We start from the raw sequence: 22898 nt of genomic DNA on the forward strand, positions 1-22898 counted from the left end.
AAATTTCTTGACAAAAAACAGAATTTTTTATTTGAAAATATAGATTTTGAATAAAAAAATTAATTTTTACCAAAACAGTTGAATTTTCACTAAAAAGACGAATTGTCTTTTCGTTGTATTTTTAAATTGTATTTTTAAATTGATTAAAAAAAACAAAGAAAAAAATACAACCAAGCTGTAGAATTTACAGAAACAAAAAGACGAATTTTCTACAAAGTTGTTAAATTTTCAATCCAGAAATATGTATTTTCAACCAAAATGTTATTTTTTAAATGAAGAGTTTAATTGTTACAAAAAAAAATGAATTTTTGAGACAACGGTTGAAGTTTTAACAGGAAAATATAAATTTTGAAAAAATTATTTGGATTTTATACAAAAAAGTTCCATTTTCTACGAAAAAGCTGAATTTTCAACGAAAAATATTAATTTTTATTGGGCAAAATTAATCTTACATCAAGAAAGGCCAATTTTTATTGATATAAATAAATTTTAAACCAGGGAATTTCACGGTCAACTAAAAAAGAACTACTTTTAAATTTTCGAACAAAGAAATGGTTAAATTTTTAATAAAAAAATTTCAATATAAAAACCAATTTTTAACCATAAAGCCAAATTTCTTTACAAAAAAGTATAATTTTTTATTTGAAATTAGGAATTTTTAATAGAAAAATTAATTTTTAACAAAACAGTTGAATTTTTATGAAAAAGACGAATTATCTACAAAAACAGTTGCATTTTTAAAATTTAAATGGGAAATTATGAAGAAGATTAATTTTCTACCAAAAGATGCTAAATTTAAGAAAATACAAGAATGATAAAAAAATATATATTTCAAGATCCGATCGTGTACAAATATAAATATAAATAATAATTTTTTAACCCAAAAAACAAAATTTTAACAAATTACTTAAATTTTCCTAGCAAGATTAGTTTTCTTCTAAGAAAGACGTATTTTAATCCAAACACCTGGATTTTCAATCAACGATACTAACTTTTAAACATCAAATGGAATAGTTTTTTTCTCAATATTTCTATTTTCATATATTTCATAAAGTTTTGACATGTTTATATATTATGTTAGCTTCTTCCTCATTTTATTCTTCAAAATTGTGAATTTATTGTAAAATTTGGTTTGAAAATCGCGCGCTTTTCTTAACTTCTGGTTCCGGTTTAATCGTAGCCAATCAAAACAACGGGAGGTTGTGGCTGAACTCAACCTAGAGGATCTTTAGGACAATTCAAGACTCTGAAAGTAGAAGTCAACGAGCGCTTGAGCAGTCCTCAGGAGTGGGAATGACGCGCAGAAAACGCGAGGAAAGACGTTCTCTCTTCATCGCGTTTTCAGCGCGTCATCACCACTCTTGACGAGTGCTGGTTCGGTTCTGCTTTCCAAGCCTTAATTTATAGTCATATCTCGGGGATGCTTGAATCTTTTTCTTAATTTTCTTTTCTCAAATTAAAGGCAAGATTGACAAGATTGTTTCCTCTAAATTCGAGATTTTTTCTGACAATTTTCTAGTTGATGACACGAGTTGAATTTGAGGTACAAAATTCGAGAAATTTTTCAATTAGCCCTAAAGATAATTTCTTAAGTTAATAGGGACAACTTACATTGATCTGTAGGAAATACATCCCCAGCCACTAAGGCTACCAACCATATTTCTCCGCATTGTAGTTTTTCGCAGTTCAATTTTCCGGTTATGTGAATGTTCGAAATCAATAGGAGGATGAATTTTGAGCAAAACAAGATCGTTCACATAAGAAGGATGACGGAAGTCAGGATGTCTAATCATCTTTGATATTAGGTGGATTTTTCCAGCATTGGCATATTCAGAATCAGAAAGAATGAAATAATTTGCATGAAGGTCATGAAAACAGTGCGCAGCTGTTATGATGAAAGTTGACGATAAAATACTACCGCTGCACCAGATTTTTTTATTTTTTATAATACTAACAATGTAAGGCACTTGTTGAATTGTCACTTTTGTATTTGAATTCGGAGTCAAATCAATTACCCGTTTTTTACGGATTAGAAGATCGGATGTATCACCTGAAAAAAAATATATATATTTCAGGATTTTTACATTAAGAGTCGCGTACGAAAGAATAGTGAGGCGTGGTATCTGCCTATGTGTTTGGGGTGGAGAGGTGGAACTCAGTACCAGTTGCGCGCACATGCGCAGTGCTGTTTGCGCTGACACGTGTCCTACCCACTCCCTACGAAGTGTTCTACCGACCCCCCAGTCCTTCGTGTTCAAAACACAAGTCCAAAACTTCCAACGGGTGTTGTCATGGCAACCGCCAATGCGCATGCGTGCGGAACTGGCCCTGGTTATCCATCCGTCGCAAACATTAACGAATTCTTGGACGCTCGTGGTTTCAGTCCCCACTTACAGGGATACTACTCCTTACTCTACCTTCGTGACTGTAGTATTCTCCAACTTTGCAGCACCACCTCAGTGTCATATTATAAACTAGAATCTATGCATTTTAAGTATCGGTAATCAGAGGGCCCTTTGTGTCTAATAACTAAAGTTTCTTTTAAATTTTTTCAAAGGACCCATAAGACGCATTGTGTTTAAGGTTGTGACTGCAAAGTATTCATTATGATTTTTGTTGACCATTTTTTCCCATGTTCTTCAATTTAAGGATATGTAATTGGATGTTACATACGATTGGTAAAATGAAAGTTTCTTTACATTTAAAATCCCCCTATTACAGTAAGATAATTTTTTTATTCAATATAAATAATTATTAATGCTTTTAATGTTACTGAGTAATAAATTATTTATCATCATTTGGGTAACCAAAAGTTTTACAATAAAAGTTTATTTATTCCTGAAATACCTTTATTTCAATTATTATTTTATTGTAACATATATAATTATTATTTTTAGAATAAAATACTTTTTTTAATCTTGTTAAATTTTTATAGAATTAATTTGAAATGTATTTTATGATATTAAAAAAATATTTGTCTGAAGAAATTGTTTTGACTAATCAAAACTTGCATTGTTTATAAATAAGCGCTATTATTTTCAATACCCTAAATTGAAGAATAAATCAGCAAGTGTATGAATTTCCATAATTATATCTTTTCAAGCCATTTCAAGTTCGAAAAATTAAAAATTGAATGATTAAAATTTTTGTCGAACGCTTTTTAAATTAGAAGTTAAATTATTTTAATTCTGAGTCGTTGAAAATGAGTATTTGTGAAATTTTTATTTGTACGTCTAATATGTTGCAGAAATCTTTTAAAACATTTCATCAAACTATATATTTTTTATCTTTTGATATAAAACTTGTGATATTTTTAGTGATTGGTCATTTTCCAGTTTCGCAGTCTAGCGATCACCCTGAGTTTTGATATTTCAGAACCTAATTTCTTTCTTCTGGAATGACAATTCATATTTCGTGCTTGGTAGCTTAACAATTTTTCTTTAAGGAAAAAATAAAAACCTTAAAAAACATCCGAAAAAAGAAAGTTTCACGCCACATTCAAAAGAAAAGTAAGTGGCCCGCCCGGCGACCAGAGCAGTGTATCCTCATTTCTTTTAACCCGCTGCATTCGAATCTAAAGTCAGAAATATCATATTGGCTTGCGTTTTAGGCCTAACGTCAAAAAATATCCGTCAAAAGGCGGTTTTGCGCCATATTAAAACCAAAAAAAGTGGCCTGCCCGGCGATCAGAGTAGTGTATCTTTATGTATTTTGCCACGCAGAATCCGAATCCGAAGTCAGAAATTGTAGATTGGCTTCAGTTTTAACCCTAACCTTAAGGAACATCCGTCAAAAGACGGTTTTACGCCAAATTCGAAAGCAAAGAATGTGGCCTGCCCGGCGACCAGAGCAGTGTATCCTTATGTAATTTTACCCGCTTAATGGGAATTCGAATTCAGAAATATCAGATTGGCTTTTTTTCAGCTTAACTTAAAAAAAAAATCCGTTGAAAGGCGGTTTTGCGCCAAATTGGAACAAAAAAAAGTCGGGTGTCTGGTGACCACAGCAATGTATTCTTATGTTTCTTGACACGCTGAATCCGAATCCGAAGTCAGAAATATCAGATTGAATTAAATTTTAACCTTAACCTTGAAAAACATCCGTCAATTAGCGATTTTAAGACAAATTCAAAAGAAAAGAAAGTGGCCTGCTCGGCGACCACAGAAGTGTATGCTTATGTGGTTTGACCTGCTGAATCCGAAACCGAAGTCAGAAATATCAGATTAGCTCGAATGGTAACCCTAACCTCAAAAATATCCTTCAAAGGGCAGTTTTACTTCAAATTCGAAAGAAAAGAAAGCGGCCTGCCCGGTGACTTGAGCAGTTTATCTTTATGTCTTTTGTCCTGCTGAATCTGAATCCGTAGTCATAAACAGCAGATTGGCTTGTGTTTTAAGCATAACGCCATAAAACATCCGTCAAAAGGCGGTATTGCGCCAAACTCAAACCAAAAAAAAAGTGGCCTATTATATAATTCAGCAAATTTTTGTCGGAAATTTTGTGATTTGGCAATTTAAAATTTAATAATATTATAAGTCTTATTGTTTGGTTTATTTAAAAAAAAAATTATTTTTAATGTTGCTTTTGCAAATAAAATAAGAACTATGGTCCTGAATAAAAAGTTATTTAATCAAATTTTTTAAACAAAATCATTGAATACTCAAGCCAAGGAGATTAATTTTTTATCAAAAAGTTACATTCTCATTTAAAAAAAAAAACCGAATTTGTAACCAAAATATATAACTTTTCAATAAAATTGTTCAATTTTCTACCAAATAGTTGCATTCTTATCCAAAAAGATAAATTTTATAATGAAATAGATGAATTTTTATGTTTAAAAAAATGTCAAAAAATAGTTAAATTTTCATCCAAAATAGATTCCAGTTGACTTTTTAAGACCAAAATATAAATTTCCTGACAAAAAAAAAGTTTTTACGAAAAAAATTTCATTTTCAATTTAAGAAGGCGAATTTTTTCAACCATAAACGATGAATTTTGAACAAAATAGTTGAATTCTCTACCAAATAATAGCATTTTTGTCCAACAAAGAATAAATTTGTATTAAAACAGATAATGTTTTTTTAAATAACTCATTTTTTTTAAGATAACCTTTCACCCAGAAAAGATTTATGTACATTTTTTAACACAAAATATAAATTCTAAACAAAAAGTGAATTGTCTACGAAATAGTTTAATTATCAAAAAACAGTAGAATTATCAACTAAAATGTTTTATTTTTAAAAAATAGTTTAATTTTCAACGAAATAGTTGTTTTTTTATCCAATAAAGATTAAATTTATCTTCAAACAGATGAATTTTTACTTTAAAACAAATTTTAAACAGTTGAAGTTTCATCTAAAAAATATTTTATTTCTCTTTTCAACACTAAAATATTAAATTTGAACAAACAGTAAATTTTCAACGGAACATTTAAATTTGAAAAAGAGCAATTTTTATTAATTTAAAAATTAAAAAGTCAAAGTTTAAAAAAATAGTTGATTTTTTAACCGAGCACTTGCATTTTTTGTCAAAGAAAAATGAAAAATCTACTAAAAAAATCAATTTATAAATTAAAAAGACAAATTTTCAAAAAGAGCGTTAGATTTTCCTGCAAAAATATTTCAATATTTTTTCCAACACAAAAATACAAATTTTAAACAAAAAGTAAATTTTCCAAGAAATAATTGAACTTTCAAAAAAAGTTTCATTTTTATCTAAAAATGATGCAATATTTATAACAAAAAGGATGAACTTTTAAATTGAAAAGACAAATTTTCAGAAAAAAACAGTTATTACATAAAAGAGATTTGAGATGTCTAATCAACAACACAATATAAGTTTAAAAAAAGGCTTAATGTTCTACAAAGGCTTTAATTTTTAACCCGAAAAGACGAATTTCTGACAGAATAGTTTAATTTTTAATCAAAAAATGATTATCAAAGAATTAATTCTCAATGCCTTTTTAGGCTAAAGAGTGTCATAGTTTATATTTCAATCGAAAAAGATGAAATTTTAAAACTAAAAGGACGAATTTTTAACAAATAAAGATTTTTCAGTTAGGAAAAAAATTAAACTCTACTTAAATTGTTAAACCTTCAAGCCAAACGAAGACTTTTCTCTACAAAAATTCAATTTTCAACTTAAAAATATGACAGAAATTACAGAAATTCTTTATTAATTTTCAGACAACGTAGGGCTGTAAAATAAAAAAAAATGTTAATTCAATTTTTGCGGAAAAAAATCTTCTCCTTCGCTCCGCTGGAAATGGAACCACAAAACTTCCGATTTCCGGTCAAGTGCTTTTTCCTTAAGCTACTAGAGAGATAAAAAAATCCTTTCTGGGAATGAACAAATTTTTTAATTAAATTTTTTCTGAAAAAATATTTTCTCTTTCCTTCCGTTTGGCTTCAAACAACTTTATTTTTTCTAATTTTTTCGCTTACGGCGCAACGGAGAAGATTTTTTTTCAAAAAAATGTAATTAACAACATTTTTTATTAACGGCTTCATCTAGCCTGACAAGTGATTAAAAATTTCTGTTATTCTCTGATGATAATACAGATTCCTTGACAAATTAGATTTTATTTCGAAACAAAAAATTTTTTTTCATCTGCTTAGTAGCTTAATGGAAAATCATTCGAGCGATAATCGGAAGGTCTGTGGTTCGATTCCCAGCGGACCAAAGGAGATCTTTTTCAGAACAAATTTAATTAACAAATTTTTAATCTTCAGTCTGAAAAATGTTCAAAATTTCTGTAATTATCTAATGATAAGATAGATTTCTTGAAAAATGTTTATTGATCGATTACCTGAAAAATGTTTTCACATTCAGTTTTACATTTATGTTTCACAATACCATCTTGCTGTTGTTTGTACATGACTTGGTGAAGATTTTTACAAGGCTACTTCATTATTTTCAGTATGGAAATCTATTATATTTTTCTGTAACTAACAAGTGACAATTTGAACTGTATCTGATATGAAAGGTAAAGAGTGATCAACAGATTCAAGGGTTTATTATTTGGGCAATTAAATGAATAGGGCCGCACTGCCTCCGTTTTTTTGGCTATCTATAATCAATTAATTATCAATATTTTAAAATTCAATCAATTTGAATTTGATTAAAATCAAATTTAAAATCCTATTTAACGTCCAATAATCAAAATATATTTTAAAGTTCCCGAAAATAAAACCAAGAATCCAACAACAATATGTTGTCTTCCACCGTAAAATTCTACCATTGTAATTTAAAACAAGACGCCAAATAAATATTCAAAGATTTTTTTACAAAGGAAAAAGAAAACTTTTTTAAGGGATCTTTTTTAAAATTATGATAGGAGAATTTTTTGGTGGTTATCCAAAGTTGGTCGTTCGATTCTTGGTTTAATTTTTAGAAATTCTATATATTTTTTAAATATTTTCTCCTAACGTAAATCAGTACTTCTTTATTATTAATAATTTGTAATAAAATAAACCATTCAAAAATTATCAGCGCCAAAAACTCGCAAAACCCAATTTTTCATTTTGAGGGATTTTTCGAGACCCTGCGAAATGAATGAATAAATAAAATAAATAAATATAAAATAAAAAGAATAAATACGAAATTAATTATTTTGTTGAAAATTTAATATTTTATTTGAATATTCACTGTTCTGAGTGAAAAATTAATATTTTTTTGTTAGTTCATTTAAATTTGGTTTGACAATTTTTTTCCTGCTGATAAATCACTTACTCTTTTTTTGAATGAAAATTGATTTCTTTCAGTTTTAAATTCAATGTTTTTAATTGCCAAAGTAATCTGTTTGTTTAAAATAAAACTATTTGTTCGAAAATCTAACTATTACGAAGAAAGCCATTTTATTTTTTTCTGAAAAAATCATATTCTTTATTTGACAATTGAACTTTTCTGTAGATAATTTTATTTTTTGGCTTCAAAACCCAATAACTTTGTGAACACAATTTCTTTTTGGTTTAAGATTAATTTTCTGTGCGGAAAATCAACTTTTTGGTTGAAAATTTATTTTCTTTTTCACTCGAAAATGTAACTATTTGTTTAAAAGTTTAACTGTTGTGTTTAAAATTCTACAAATTTGTTTAAAAAATGTATTTTATATTCAGTGGAAAATTCGTTTTTCTTTCTTATAGCAAATAAATCGTCTTGGTCAAAACATTATTTTTTTGTTTAAAAAATTAACTATTTGCTTAAAAGTTGACATTTTTTTGATAAAAATTCATTATGTCAGTTCGAAAATTTGTAAACTCATATAATGAATTGTTTAACAAAAAAAATTTTTTAACCCAAACGATGAATTTTCTACTTAAAAACATAATTTTTCAACAAAATAGCTGAATTTATAACAAAATAGTTGATTTTTTAACCAAGAAGATTAAATCCTAATAAAAAAAATTGACAAAAAATTTTACATTCAAATTTTCAGTTAAAATAGTTAATTTTCGATTTGAAGAAAATAATTTGTAATAAAGAAAAAATGTGCAACTAAAAAAGATTAATTTTTACACAAAAACGGAATAGATACATTTTGAGTTAAACACATTAATTTAAAAGAATAGTTTTCAGCAAATAAGTCAAATCTTTAAATGAGAAAACTTATTTCCGAAATAATATAATGAATCTTAAGTAAAAAAATTAATTTTTAACCAATTCAATTAATTTTTTACTTAAAAATACCAATTTTTAACAATAAAAAGACATTTCTTACAAAATAATTGAATTTTTAAACAATAAGATGAAATGTCTATCAAAAAAATTTTGACAAAAAAAAAGAAAAATTGGCTTTTTGGGTAAAAAAATTAATTTTCAAATTGAAAAAATTATTTTTAATTATATGCGTTAAATTATATAAAAAAGTGGAATTTTCTTTAAACAAAAATTAATTTATGAATGAGAAAAATTGAATTGAAGAAAAGAAGAATTTTTAAAATAAAATAATAAATCTTGAACTATAAAAAGGAATTTTCATGTTAAACGATTAATTGGCTAACAAAATGGATTTTCGACAAAAACTTTAATAGTTTCAGTTAAAAAAATTAATTTTGGTTAAAAAAACTAATTTTCAATTAAAGAGAGGAATTTTAAGCCGAAAAATTAACTTTCTGACAAAAAATGGAATAGATACATTTTCTATAAAAAATTTATTTAAAAAGAACGAATTAAAAAAAAGCTGTTTAATTTTTAAGAAAAGACATTAATTTTTAACTAAAATAATAAATCTCCAAACAAAAAAGTCAAATTTCAAACCAAATGATAAATTTGAAACAAAATTGGAATAGTTGCATTCTCAGTTAATAAATAATATCTCAACAAGAAAAAAAGGAATTTTAAACAAAATAGTTTAATTTTGGTTAAAAAACCAAAAGACAAATTATGTACAAAAAAGTTCAATTGTCAACTCGAAAAAATGATTGAAAAAAAAGTTTCTTTTTTCCAAATAGATGAATATTTAAACAAATAGTTTTCCTTCTATCTAGTAAATGAATCTGCGATTATTCTAGTTGAATTTATAACAAAAAATTAAAATTTTTACAATATAAATAGATTTTGAACCAAAAAAAAAAAAAAAAATTCTACGAAAAAAAATAATATTCCAGCAATTAGTTGCAATTCAATTAGAAACCTCCACCAATTTTTGATTGAAGAAATCCATTTTTAACCAGAGGTTCAATTTGAAAATTGAATTTAACTTAATAAATTAATGTTGGAATCAAACAATGAATTTTCTGCTAAAAAAGACATAATTTCACAAAAATTGATGAATTTTCAAAAAAAATAGTTAAATTTTCAACCAAGAAGATTCAATGTCTATCAAAAAGATTAATTTTCGACAATATTACATTTTTTTAAATAATTAGTTAATAAAATTAATTTTTATCTGACCGAATAAATTTTCAAATGAAAAAGATCAATGTTTAAAAACAATAGAATAGCTATGTTTCTGTTAAAAAAATTTAACAAAAAAAAACTTCTCAACAAAATATTCTAATTTTTATGTAAAGAAATTATTTTTAAACTAATATAATTAACATTCAACAAAAAAAAATGAATTTTTAAACCAAGCGAGAAATTTTCTACCAAAAAAAGACAAATTTTCATCTAAGTAACTGAATTTTCAACAGAAAATTTTAATTTTTAGCCAAGAAGATTAAGTCTTTATTAAAAAAGATCGAATTTTCGACAAAAAATAAGATAGTTTGAATTTTCATTAAAAAAATTATTTTAAATTAAAAAAGGCCATTAATTTTCATTTAAAAAAATAAATATTCGATAAAAAATAATTTGTAATCAAAAACTGAATTTTCAACCAAAAAGGTAAATTTAATACCGAGGAAGGTTAATTTTTAAATAAATCTTCAACGAAAAAAAATTAATTATAAACAAACAAAATTATATATATTTTTCACAAAATAGATGAATTTTCAACCAAGAAGATAAAATGTCTATTAAAAGTGATCGATTTTCGAGAAAAAATATCAGTGTTAAATTTTCAGATAAAAATTTTATTTTTATTTAAAAAAACTAAATTTCAATTAAAGAAAAGAATTTTTTATTAAAAATATCCATGTTTCAACAAAAATAGATTATCTACATTTTCAGCTTAAAAATCAAATTAATAACAAAAAAAGTTACTTTTCTTTCAAATAGATCAATTTTTAAACATACAGTTTCCTTTTTATTTAATAAATGAATTATCGATTAAACTTGTCAAATATATAACCAAAAATTTAATTTCTAAATGATGAGTTAGAACCGTTAGGAAAAATCGTAACTTGAAATAAAATTTCCTAATGATATTTAAAATTTCAAAAATTAATTTTTGAATTTACACCCCCCCCCCTCCCCCGACAAATTCTGTTTTAAAAGGTCCTAAAAATGCCCATGAATAAAAAATTGGGGTTTTCCAGTTTTTAGAGCTTATAATTTTTGGTGTTAGTTGCTTTAGTATAAATTGTTTCTAGTGTATGAAATATTAATTTCTGATATTAATTATACGTTTAAATAAAGTTTTTAAACAATTTATCATTGTTTAGAGCAATTTTCTCTTATAGTAGATTCAGAAAGTCGCGCTTTTTTCTGTATTTTTCAACTCGTATTCAATTTGTCAACTAGAGCGAGAAAATAAATAATTTAAGTTATAAACAATGAATGTTTAAACAGTTTACTTCTATTTATAACAATATTGTGTCAAAGTAAACTTGAAAAGTTGCGGTTTTTTAAATAACTGTACACTTTTTTCCCACGTTTCGATTAAAATTGGGAAAAATTGTATTTTATTTAACAAACACAATTGTTCAAACAATTATTTAAAATTTATAATTATATGATTTTTGAATATTTCTGTACATTGCCTTTTTTTTAATTAAACTTTAATTTTTGGTACATATTTTAGTTACAGTAAAACCTTTATTAATGAAAGGTAACAAGGTATTTGTTTAAACAATTAATAATTGTTTAAAACTATCTTTGTTGAAAGTAATGCTAGAAAATAGTGGTTTTTTCTGAAATTTTCAACTTCTTAAATACAGGTAATATCGAAAGCAAATTGTTTACTTCAGAAAAATTTTTAGGGATGGGGGCTCGATGTCAAGAGCGTGCAGTAGCGTAGCCCAAAAAAATAAAAATTTTCGAATTTCTTTGATAGATCCTCTTCTTTTTACATGTTTTGAAAAATTAATAAATGATAAGATTTGATGTATTTTTTCAATAGTTTTCAGTTGTTTACACCATTTTTTTATTTGATACATTTTTTCATATAGTATCTCAAATAAAGGGTATTAAATTAATACTATGGTCTATTTGAAGAACTGGTAGAGCCTATCTTTTCTTCAAATTGTTTTCTTATTATTTAAACAATTTATTTTAAACTGAATCCAACTTTCTATCGGAAAAAGTTACAAAATCTTACTTTTTTTGCTATTTTTTGAACAAGTATAAAAATGTTAGTCTAAATGTTACTTTTTCCAATATTCTGAATTCAATAAGTTTCTTTGTTAAACAATTTATCATTTTGTAATATTGAGAATTAATCACTTTCTTTTAATCTTCCGAATTTTAAATCTATTGTTAATTGTGGAAACACTTTTCATATATTAAACAATAATATTTTATTAAAATTTAGCAAATTAATAAATGTCAACACCTTTTTCTAAAAATTTGTCAATCAATTTCTAAATAAATAATAGCAATTTAAAATAAAAAATACGTTCGGAAATACATGTTCACTTTTATTGATTAGGACAAGGCAGTTAGAAAATATCCCCAATTTTCTCTATGATAAAATAATAATTTCTCAAACAAATTAGAATTGTTTAAACAATTAGCAGGAGGTTAAAATATTTAAAAATTAGGAAAAAGTAGTGCAATTTTTTTTAAAAGAGCGATAATAAAACGTTTCTTTACCTTTTTCTTGTTGAAAGTTGCATTAAAACAATTAGAAATTAATTAACAAAATACACAAAATCTTGTAAATTATTTTTTCATGAGAATAAATGAAAAGATTGGACTGGATAAAATAGGTGCGTTATGAAGATTCTGAAAGCATTTTTATCTGTTTTTCTCAATGTCGCTTGGGTGGGTAATTTGAAATACTCAAATAAAAGAATATTTGTCAAATTTACACACACACAATTAAGAATTCAGTTTCAATTTAAGAGCAGTGACAAATAATGTCACGTTTGTGTGTGTAAAAGAAAAATAGGAACTAAAAGTTTTATTTTTGCAACAGGTGAAGAATTACAATTATTTAGCATTTTCTAGAATTATTTAAATTTAATTAATTATTTTAAACAAGAAAAAACTACTCAATAAGACAGATTTTGAACAAAAAATGAAACAATTACTTTTTTAGTTTATATCAATCTTTGTTAACCAAAAAAGTGGATTTTTAACGAAGAAGATTAGAACTATTTGAAAAAACATAAAATTTCGACAAAAAATAGAATAGTTTAAAATTTCAGATAAGGAAAATTATTTTAAGTTTAAAAAAATATTTTCAAAGAATAAAAAACAAATTTTTAATGAATGAAATGCATTTTTAACCAAAAAACATCAATTTTTTAATAAAAATGGAATATCTACATTTTCAGCTGAAAAAAATAATTTTTAACAATACAAAAATAAACAAACATTTTCCAACAAAATAGTCCAATTTTTGTGTGAAATAATTATTTTTGAACTAATATAATTGATATTCAATAAAAAAAAATGAAGTTGCAACCCAAGCGATAAATTTTCGACCAAAAATAGAATATTTTCGATCTTCATTAAAACAAAAAAAAATGTAAATTAAAAAAAAAACAATTAATTTTTAATTAAAGGAATAAATTTTTAAGAAAAAATATATAAATTTTCTAACAAAAATGAAATAACTACATTTTCAGTAAAAAATTCAATTTTAACAACAAAAAACAATTTTCCAACAAAATAGTTCAATTTGTAAGCAAATAAATTAGTCTCTAACTAGAATAATAAATCTTCAACTAAATAAATAAATTTTTAACCCAAACGATGAATTTTCTACAAAAAAGAGAAAAATGTTTAGCAAAATAGTGGAAGTTTAAAAAAAAATAGAAAAATTTTAAAAAAGTTACATTTTACACCAAACAGAATTCTTAACTAAGAGCTTTAAATTCCAATAAAAAAATTTGGTTAAAACAAAATAATATATTTAAATTTTTTATTGAAAAATAATTTGTATACAATTTTTTTTTTTACAAAATAGATGAATTTTCAACAAAACAAAACAATCTGCTACCAAAAAATTAATTTTTAAAACAAATGATAGATTTTCAATAAAACAGTTACATTGTTCAGCAAGAAAATTAAATGTCAATCAAAAAAGATAAATTTTCAAGTAAAAATTAAATTGTAAAATTTTCTAATTTGCCATGAAAGAAATTAATTTTCAATTAAAAAGCTCAATTTACTAACAAAATTTTAATAGCTACCGTTTATGTTCGAAAAATAAATATTCAACTGAAAAAAAATTTTAACACAATAATCAACTTTGATATGTTACCAATTATAGAAGCTTAATCAACTTAATCAGCTCTCAAATTTTGCAATTATTTCAATTCTAAAAGCTTAAAAATTAAAATTTATTTCTCAATTTGGATTTGCGTCCAATGATAAAAGCTTCCAAAGTAGGATTTGCGTCCAAAAATATAAAAGCTCACAAATTTTTATATGCCTCCAATTCTAAAAGCTCCAAATCAGAATTTATTTCACCGTCTGGATTTGCGTCCAATTACAAAAGTTTTAAAGCTAGAATTTGCATTCAAATATAGAAGTTTTTAAATCAGGATTTTCTTTCAATTTTAAAAGCTTCCAAACTAGGATTTCCGTTCCAGAATAAAAGCTCTTAAATTTTTATATTATAAAAGCTCTCGTAGCTTGATATGCTTCAAATTTTGAATTTATTTTCCAGTCTGGAATTGCGTCAAATTAAAAAATAATCAGGATTTGTGTCCAATTATAAAAGCTTTTAAATTAGGATTAGCGTTTAATTATAAAAGTTTATAATTTTTGGTATGCTTCAAATTCTAAAAGCATCAAAATTGTTTCCCAGTCTGGATTTGCATCCGATTACAAAAGCTTCTAAATTAGGATTCGCGTCTAAATATAAAAGCTCTCGAATTTTCGTCTAATTGTAAAAGCCAGCAAACAAGGATTTGCGTTCAACAATAAAAGCTCTTAAATTTTTTGTAAATTTCCAATTCTAAAAGCTTCATAATTTGAATTTATTTTTTAGTCTGGATTTGCATTCACTCACAGAGGCTTCCAAATTAGGATTTGCGGCCAATTATAAAAGCTCTCATAGCATAATATGCTTCCAATTTAAAAAGCTTCAAAATTTTTATTTAGTTTCCAGTCTGTATTTGCATCAATTTACAAAATGTTGCAAAATAGTAATTGTTTCCAATTATAAAAACTTCGAAATTAAAATTTTGCGTTTAATTATAAAAGCTTATAATTTCACAAAATCTTTCAATTCTAAAAGCTTCAAAATTTGGATATGTTTCTGAGTCTGGATTTGCGTCAAATTACCAAATCTTGTAAACTAGGATTTGTGGATTTGTCTGGATTAGCGTCCAATTATAAAAGCTTTCAAATTAATATTTGCATGCAATTATAAAATCTCTCGAATTTCGTAATGCTTCCAATTCTAAAAGCTTTAAAATTGGAATTTAGTTCCAAATTTGGATTTGGGTCTAATTACAAAAGCTTCTAAATTAGGATTTGAGTACAACTATAAAAGCTCTCGAATTTGTATATGCTTCCAACTTTAAAAGGTCCAAAACAGAATTTATTTCACAGTCTGGATTTGCGTCCAATTGCAAAAGCTTCTAAGTTAGGAATTTCGTCCAATTGTAGAAGCTCGCAAACTAGGGTTTGCGTTCAATAATAAAACCTCTTAAATTTTTATATGTTTTCAATTCTAAAAGCTTCAAAATCTGAATTGCTTTCCCAGTCTGGATTTGAGTTAACTTAAAAAGGCATCCAAATTGGGATTTGCGTCCAATTATAAAATCTCTTATAGCCTGATATGCTTCGAATTTTAAAAGCTTCAAAATTCAATTTAATTTCCAGTGTGGATTTGCGTAAAATTTCAAAATCCTTTAAACTAGGATTTGTGACTACTTATTAAAGCCTCTTAATTAGGATTTGCGTTAAAATATACAAGCTTTACATTTTTTATTTTCTTTCAATTCTAAAAGCTTAAAAATAAAAATTTGGTTCCCAGTATGGATTTGCAGCCCATTACAAAAGTTTTCAAACTAGGATTTGCAACCAATTATAAGAGCTTTAAAATTTTTATGTTTCTAATTCTAAAAGTTTTAAAATTTGAATTTATTTTCCATTCTGGATGAGCGTTCAGTTATAAAAGCTTTTAAATTAGTGTTTGCCTGCAATTATAAAAGCTCTAAAATTTTGTAATGCTTTCAATTCTAAAAGCTTTAAAATTTGAATTTATTTCCTAATTTGGATTTGTGTCTAATTACAAAAGCTTCCAAATCAGGATTTGCGTCCAACTATAAAAGCTCTCGAATTTTTAAATGCTTTCGATTCTAAAAGCTCTAAATTAGAATTTATTTCGCAGTCTGGATTTGCGTTTGCTTACAAAGGCCTCCAAATTAGAATTTGCGTCCAATTATAAAAGCTCTTATAGATTGATATGCTTCGAATTTGAAAGCTTTAAGATTTTTATTTAGTTTTCAGTCTGGATTCGCGTCAAATTACAAAATCTTGCATACTAGGATTTGTGTCCAATTATAAAAGCTTCCTAATTAGCATTTTCGTTCAATTATAAAAGCTTATAATTTTGTATATGCTTTCAATTCTGAAAGCTCCAAATTGGAATTTATTTCCGAGTCTGTATTTTCGCCCAGTTACAAAATCTTTGAAGTTAGGATTTTCGTTGAATTATAAAAGTTTTCAAACTAGGATTTTCGTATAATTGTAAAAGCTTCCAAACTAGGATTTGCGTTCTAATATAAAAGCTCTTAAATTTTTATGTTTCCAATTCTAAAAGTTTCATAATTTGAATTTATTTCCCAGTCTAGATTTGCATTCAAATATAAAAGCTTCCAAATCAGGATTTGCGTCCATTTGTGAAAGGTCTCACTTATTGATATACTTCCAATTTTAAAAGCTTCAAGAATTTAATTTAGTTTCCAGTCTGGATTTTCGTGTTATTTTAAAGCCTGAAAACTGTGATTTCCGCCTAATTACAAAAGCTTCGAAATAAGGATTTGCGTCCAATTATAAAAGATTTTAAATTTAGTTATGCTTTCAATACTTAAAGCTTCAAAATTACAATTTGTTTCCCAGTCTGGATTTGCATCCAATTACAAAAGCTTTTAAATCAGGATTTGCGTCCAATTATAAAAGATTTTAAATTTAGTTATGCTTTCAATACTTAAAGCTTCAAAATTAAAATTTGTTTCCCAGTCTGGATTTGCATCCAATTACAAAAGCTTTTAAATCAGGAATTGCGTCCAATTATAAAAGCTCTCATCTCTTGGTATGCTTCCAATTTTAAATGCTTAAAAATTAAAATCTATTTCCAGTTTTAATTTACCAAAAATTACAAAAGCTTCCAAATTAGGATTTGCGTCGAATTATAAAAGCTCTTAAATGTCAAGATTCTTCCAATTTCGAAAGCTTTAAAATCTGAACTTATTTCTTTATATGAATTTACGTCCAATTATAATAGCGTTAAAATTACTATTTGCGTCCAATTAAAAAAGCTCTAGAACTGTATTTAATTTCCAGTTTAAATTTGCTACCATTCTCTAAAGCTCTCAAATTTTGATATCTCAATATAAAAGCTTCAAATCAAACTGATATTTGCGCAACAATAAATATTTCTCAATATCGCAGTGATGTTATATTATTTCTGTGATAAATATAAGCCCTCTAATTGAACAAAGTAGTCACTTAAGAGAGAAATATTAAACTTTCATAACCAGTAAATTGTGAAAGCTTTTTATAAGTTTTTATGATGTGAAATCCACCATACAAATTTATAAATTTCATTGTGATATTTCCTAATTGGAAAATTCTCGAATTATAAAATAAAATTTTTCAATTATTTTTTAAACACTAATATTATTTATTTATTAAAAGTACAACTATGCAATGTTTTTAGCGAAGACATTTTTCTTAATGTTTAGAGTTTAAAAAAATTATTATTTAAATACAAAATTACAATAATTCTATAAAAAGTTACATGAAAAACACGTTCGACTCGAACGAAAGAAAAGAAAAAAAAAATTGGTAGAATTCCATTCATCACTGATTTATATCGAAATTTCTTGTTAATTTGTTTTTCAAATTAAAAATTTTATTTTTGAAAAATTCATAACAAAAATTTTTTCCGATTTTTTCTTTAACCAAATTTTTTAAAACATACAATCATTTTTATATTATTGAGTTTGAATATTCCATAATCACAAAATTCCCGAGAGATTATGGCCGAATTATATAGTATGCTAACTAGATAAATCCCGAATTTGAATGATCAACATTTTTTCAAATAAATATTGATTCTTTATTAAAAATAATATAATTTTTTGTGAAAGAAAATATTTGAATGATGTTTAAAATTTAAAACAATTATTATTTGAAGTAAAAATAATGATAAATATATAAAAATTGTATTAAAAAAAATTATAATCATGTTTGCCTAGAACGAAAAAAAATTCGCCTTCAACTTTTTTTCATAATTTCTTACATTTTTTTCGAACAAACTTTGTAGAATTCCATTCAGCTCTAATTTATCTAATTTAAAAATTCCCCAGAAAAAATTAACGAATTACAAAATAACCTAATTAGAAAATTCCAGATTAATAAAATTTCCGACGTAACATTTGCAGAATCAAACATTCTAAAAAGTGTAAAAATTATTATTTCAATTTAAAATAAGAATGATTCATTCTAAATTATATTAAAATTAATTTTTCTAACTAGAAAATTCTCGAACTTTAATTTAAAAAATTTTATGAATATTATTCACTCATTAAAAAAATTATAATATTTTTATCAAATAAAATATTTCACTATTGCGTAAAGTTTTTATTCATTATTATTTAAACGAAAAATAAAAAAAATTTGATGAAGACTGTATTAAAACTCGATTTAAAAACGAATGAAAAAAAACGTTCACCTTGAAAAAAAAATTCTTCTTATATTCAAAAAAAATAAGTTCAGCACTGATTTATCTCGAAATTTCTTTTGAATTAGTCTTCAAGTTGAAATTTTAATTTTAAAGAACGTTTTTTTGTTTTTTTGTTTTTTTTTTTTAATTTTATTTTTTAACATAAATTTATTCTTTTCATTTTTTATATCATTTTGTCAACAACGAAAATTTTTTTCATACCTTTTTTTGCCATACATTTTTTTCAAAAAGTTTTTTTTTCAAATTAGAATTGTTTAAGATTGTATTAGGAATTACAATATTATTGAATTTGAAATTGCTTAAATGCTGAATTATATCATTAGAAAATCCTCGAGTTTTAATTACGAAACTTATTTTTTATAAATATTATTTATTTATTGAAAATAATATAATAATTTTATCAAAAAAATATTTAACTAATGTTTGGGTTTTAAAAATTATTATTTAAATTGAAGATAAGAGTAATTATATAAAAATTTTATTCAATACTCGATTAAAAAACAAATTAAAAAACACATTCGACTCGAGCAAAAAAAGAATTTCCCCTAAATTAAAAAAAAAAGTTTCCATAATTTTTGAATTATTTCTTTCACTATGAATTTTTTTAAAAAGTTTTTTTTACTAAATTAATTTTTTTAAATATTCTTTTAGGACTTTTAATAGTTGTTATTTTAAAAATTCCCTAGAAAAAATGGCCGAATTGGAAGAAATCTTAATTAGAGAATTCCAGAATAATAAAATTCCCGACATAAAATTTGAACAATATTATTGCTTATTTATTAAAAATATAATAATAAAATATTAAAACAAAGCAATTTTACTTAACGTTTAAAGTTTTTAAAAATTATTATTTATTCTCAAAATAACAATAATTATGTAAAAGTTGTATTAAAAAAACTTTTCAAAAAGTTTCGTCACGAACGATAAAAAATTCTCCCTAAATTTTTTTAAAGCACTTTTGACCATTTTTTTCGAAAAACTTTATAGAATTTCATTCAGCACCGACTTATCTTGAATTTTCTTTAGAATAATATTTTTTCGATTAAAAAAAATGTTTTTTCATTTCAATTTTTCATTCAATTTTTTTCCAGGCATAATACAATAATAAAATATTTTATCACAGAAACTTTTTTCGATGTTTTAAGATTTTAAAAATTATAATTTAATTTTAAAATAACAATAAGTCTATAAAAATTATATTTAAAACTATTTTTTCTAAGACTCTCAACAATAAAAGTAATAATATTATTAAATATGAAATTCCTCAATCCAAAGATTACCGACAGAAAATTACTGAATTGTATAATATCCAAACTAGAAAAACAATTCACCCTACATTTTTTACAGCAATTTTCCCAATTTTTTTCGACAAACTTTGTAGAATTTTTTTTTGCACTAATTTTTCTTAGAATTCCCCATGAATTAATTTTCATATTTAAAAGTAGATTTTTGAGATTGTTTTTTTATTTAATTTTTTTGAAATTTTTTTTCAACATAGATTATGAAAAAAATATTTGTTATGAAATTATTATTTTTTTTAAATCGATTGAGACTTATAATATTATTGAAATTAAAAATTTCCCAAGCGATAAATTCCCAACAAAAAATTACTGAGTTACAAAATATTCGAACTAGGAAATTCCAGTTTCAAGAAATTAAAAAAATTGTACTTTAATAAATATTATTTATTGATTAGAAGTAAAAAACAAATATTTTTATTTAATAAAATTTTTGCCACTGTTCATTACCTCGAAATTGCTTCAACATTTTTTTATAAATTGAAAATTCAATTTTCGAGTACCTTTTTTGGATTTAAAGAAACATACAGTGCTTAAAAGATTTACACATAAATATTTACATATGTTTATTTGATAGATTATTTTATTCATAAAATATCCTTTTTACGAGATATTCTATTTAAATAAAATTGTTTAGAAAATCAACCTAAAAATACATAAAAGGATTCAATAGGTTTGAAAACAAAACCGAATTCCGGATTCATATTCCTTGAAGTTTTATGATAAGATGATGAAAGTTCTGTTTACAATGTATTTTATCCTTTTAGCCATAATTAAAAAAATCGTTTTTTTCATGTAATTTTAATAAGAAACTTCAAGGAATTTGAGAAACCACTAAATATAAAAATAAAAAAACACATATTGATTTTTTTGACCAATCGAACAAGATGTGATAATGTCGCACAAAAATCGAAAATTTTGGTTTCCCAGAGGCTGCACTTACCAATATTTTCTTGTGATGAAACTCTAATTTTTTGCATTATACACAAAACAAAAAGTCTCAAATAAACTGTTTTTCTCATTTTTTTAAAGAAAATTAAAATCTTTAGACAAGAGACTACATTCATGTGACATAAGACTCAATCAATTTAATTCTGAGACTGTAAACTGTGACATCACAGACGATTTGAGCTAAAGGATAATAAATCATTATCTTTTTAAATTTGGTTTGCACAGCTCGAAGGATTTGAGCAAGATATAAAAAAATAATGCTAAATTTTATTCTGTATATATTTGCAATGCCATTGAAATTTTTTTCGGCCAAGGTGCAATATTTTCAGTTGGGATTCTTATCAGTCTGAGGTGATATTCATTTTTATCAGAGGTTTATTTGATCATGAGCTTGTCTTTCATATGGAAAAAGCGACGAAGAATTAAACAACAAATTGAACGATAACAATAGATAAATGTGCTTCTTCCGGAAAAATATTTCTCACAGTTATTTTTAATGAAAGCAGCATGTATCATTCCTGGCAGATAATGAAATTGAAAACATAAATTATTCCAATGACAAAATTCGATAGAATAAATAGTAAAATTATTATAATTTATAGAAGCTTTATTTCTTATCTAGTTAAAATATTATACACGTGTTTCAGGTTTTGATTTTTGGATTTGATCATGTTCTCTTTCTCTTTTTTGAACGATCGTCAGATTGGTCCTTCAGATAGGACATAATCCATTTTCTGTATTTGGGATAAGCTACATTAACAAAAACATCTGGTTCGCCCCCACCTGATACTCCGCCCCAAGACATCACACCAACCAATTTATTTTTGATAGCAAAAGGACCACCAGAATCACCATTACAACTGCTTTCCTTTCCACTTTTATCAAAAACACAAATTTCCTTTTCCGTTATTTCATTGTTAGGATAGGCTCTTCGACACTCTTCATGGCTCATAATAGGCACAGGGATTGATCTCAATTCTTCCGGAAATACTACTTTGGTGCTGAAATCACAAATTTCCAGCTTTAAAAAATAGCTCTCTAAATTAATTTATTCAAATGAAATGTTTTGAATCTTACTCGGTCAGTTCGGTGCATCCCCATCCACTGAAAACACCTTTAGTGCCTGGCACTAATTTTCCTCTGTGCAATGAAATGTTCCGATTGGGTGAATGTACCAAATCAAAAGGTGGTTCAACGAAAAGCAGAGCCAGATCATTTGGAAATTTTGGTGCATGAAAATCCGGATTTACTATTCTTTTCACAACTTTGTGATGTGTTCCTTTTTCTATATTGGAAGCACCAGAAATAATAGTGTATGTAGCATTCTTTCTGCGCAAACAGTGAGCTGCTGTTAAGGCAATTTTTTCCGACAAAATAGTGGCTCCACATTGATTAGCACCATCCCTTTGAAGATTGACAATGTATGGAACTTTTTCAATTTTTGCTGGCTTATTTCCTTTAGGCCTAGTATCAATTAGACGTTTTTTGCGTATTATAAGACTCGAAGATTCTTCAATTGTTAAGATTAATTTCATTATTTCAAATTATTTTGCGGAATTGTTTAGATTTTGGGTAAATTTGAAAATATGCTACTTACTCATTTCCTCTTCATCGTATGATAAAGAAATAATTCCTTGTGACAATATGGTACAAAGAATTAAAACACTCAACTGTGCTCTGCTCATTGTTCACACAAAGTTTGAGGAAATTTTACTTCTTCGAGTCGTGAGAGTAAAGCCGATATTAATCTGAGTAACAAGTAAATTGCTCGTAATTTATAAGATTCCTCTGTTTGCAGTGCTCAAAAATACAAGTATTTTATAGTACTGAGGAAAAATGACGTAAATGATTACTTTGCGCGCTTATCATGATAATAACGAACTTGTCATCCTCTCTTGTGTATTCAATATTCAAAGTGTCTACACTCGGCGAAGATATTTGTGCTACATCACCAA

At 25.3% G+C, this 22898-nt stretch overlaps 2 protein-coding genes across 2 annotated transcripts in view; both read right to left on the bottom strand.

Annotated features, from left to right (window-relative positions):
• The window catches only part of LOC117173919 (trypsin-like), a 28513-nt gene extending 26047 nt beyond the window's left edge, over nucleotides 1-2466 (bottom strand). Inside the window, exon 1 of the mRNA XM_033362565.1 lies at nucleotides 2395-2466. Coding sequence (XP_033218456.1) covers nucleotides 2395-2466 — 72 coding nt within the window. The remainder of the gene's footprint in view (nucleotides 1-2394) is intronic.
• Nucleotides 2467-21591: 19125 nt separating this feature from the next.
• Nucleotides 21592-22656, bottom strand: LOC117173184 (trypsin eta-like). The gene is made up of 3 exons (XM_033361607.1): nucleotides 22541-22656; nucleotides 22021-22453; nucleotides 21592-21944 (listed from the first exon to the last, which is right to left on the bottom strand). The coding sequence occupies exons 1-3, from the start codon at nucleotides 22626-22628 to the stop codon at nucleotides 21611-21613; spliced, it is 855 nt and encodes a 284-aa protein (XP_033217498.1). The 5' UTR covers nucleotides 22629-22656; the 3' UTR covers nucleotides 21592-21610.
• Between the last annotated feature and the right edge of the window lie 242 nt (nucleotides 22657-22898).

Source organism: Belonocnema kinseyi, chromosome 5 (assembly GCF_010883055.1).
Source record: "Belonocnema kinseyi isolate 2016_QV_RU_SX_M_011 chromosome 5, B_treatae_v1, whole genome shotgun sequence".
Taxonomy (NCBI): Eukaryota; Metazoa; Arthropoda; class Insecta; order Hymenoptera; family Cynipidae; genus Belonocnema; species Belonocnema kinseyi.

Excerpts from the sequence above, each read along its gene's own strand:
- LOC117173184 (XM_033361607.1), bottom strand. The coding sequence starts at position 22,628 with ATGAGCAGAGCACAGTTGAGTGTTTTAATTCTTTGTACCATATTGTCA. Across the intron at positions 22,454-22,540 it reads ATACGATGAAGAGGAAATGA|AATCTTCGAGTCTTATAATA; the intron begins GTAAGTAGCATA and ends TAACAATTGAAG. Across the intron at positions 21,945-22,020 it reads GGATGCACCGAACTGACCGA|CACCAAAGTAGTATTTCCGG; the intron begins GTAAGATTCAAA and ends TTGTGATTTCAG.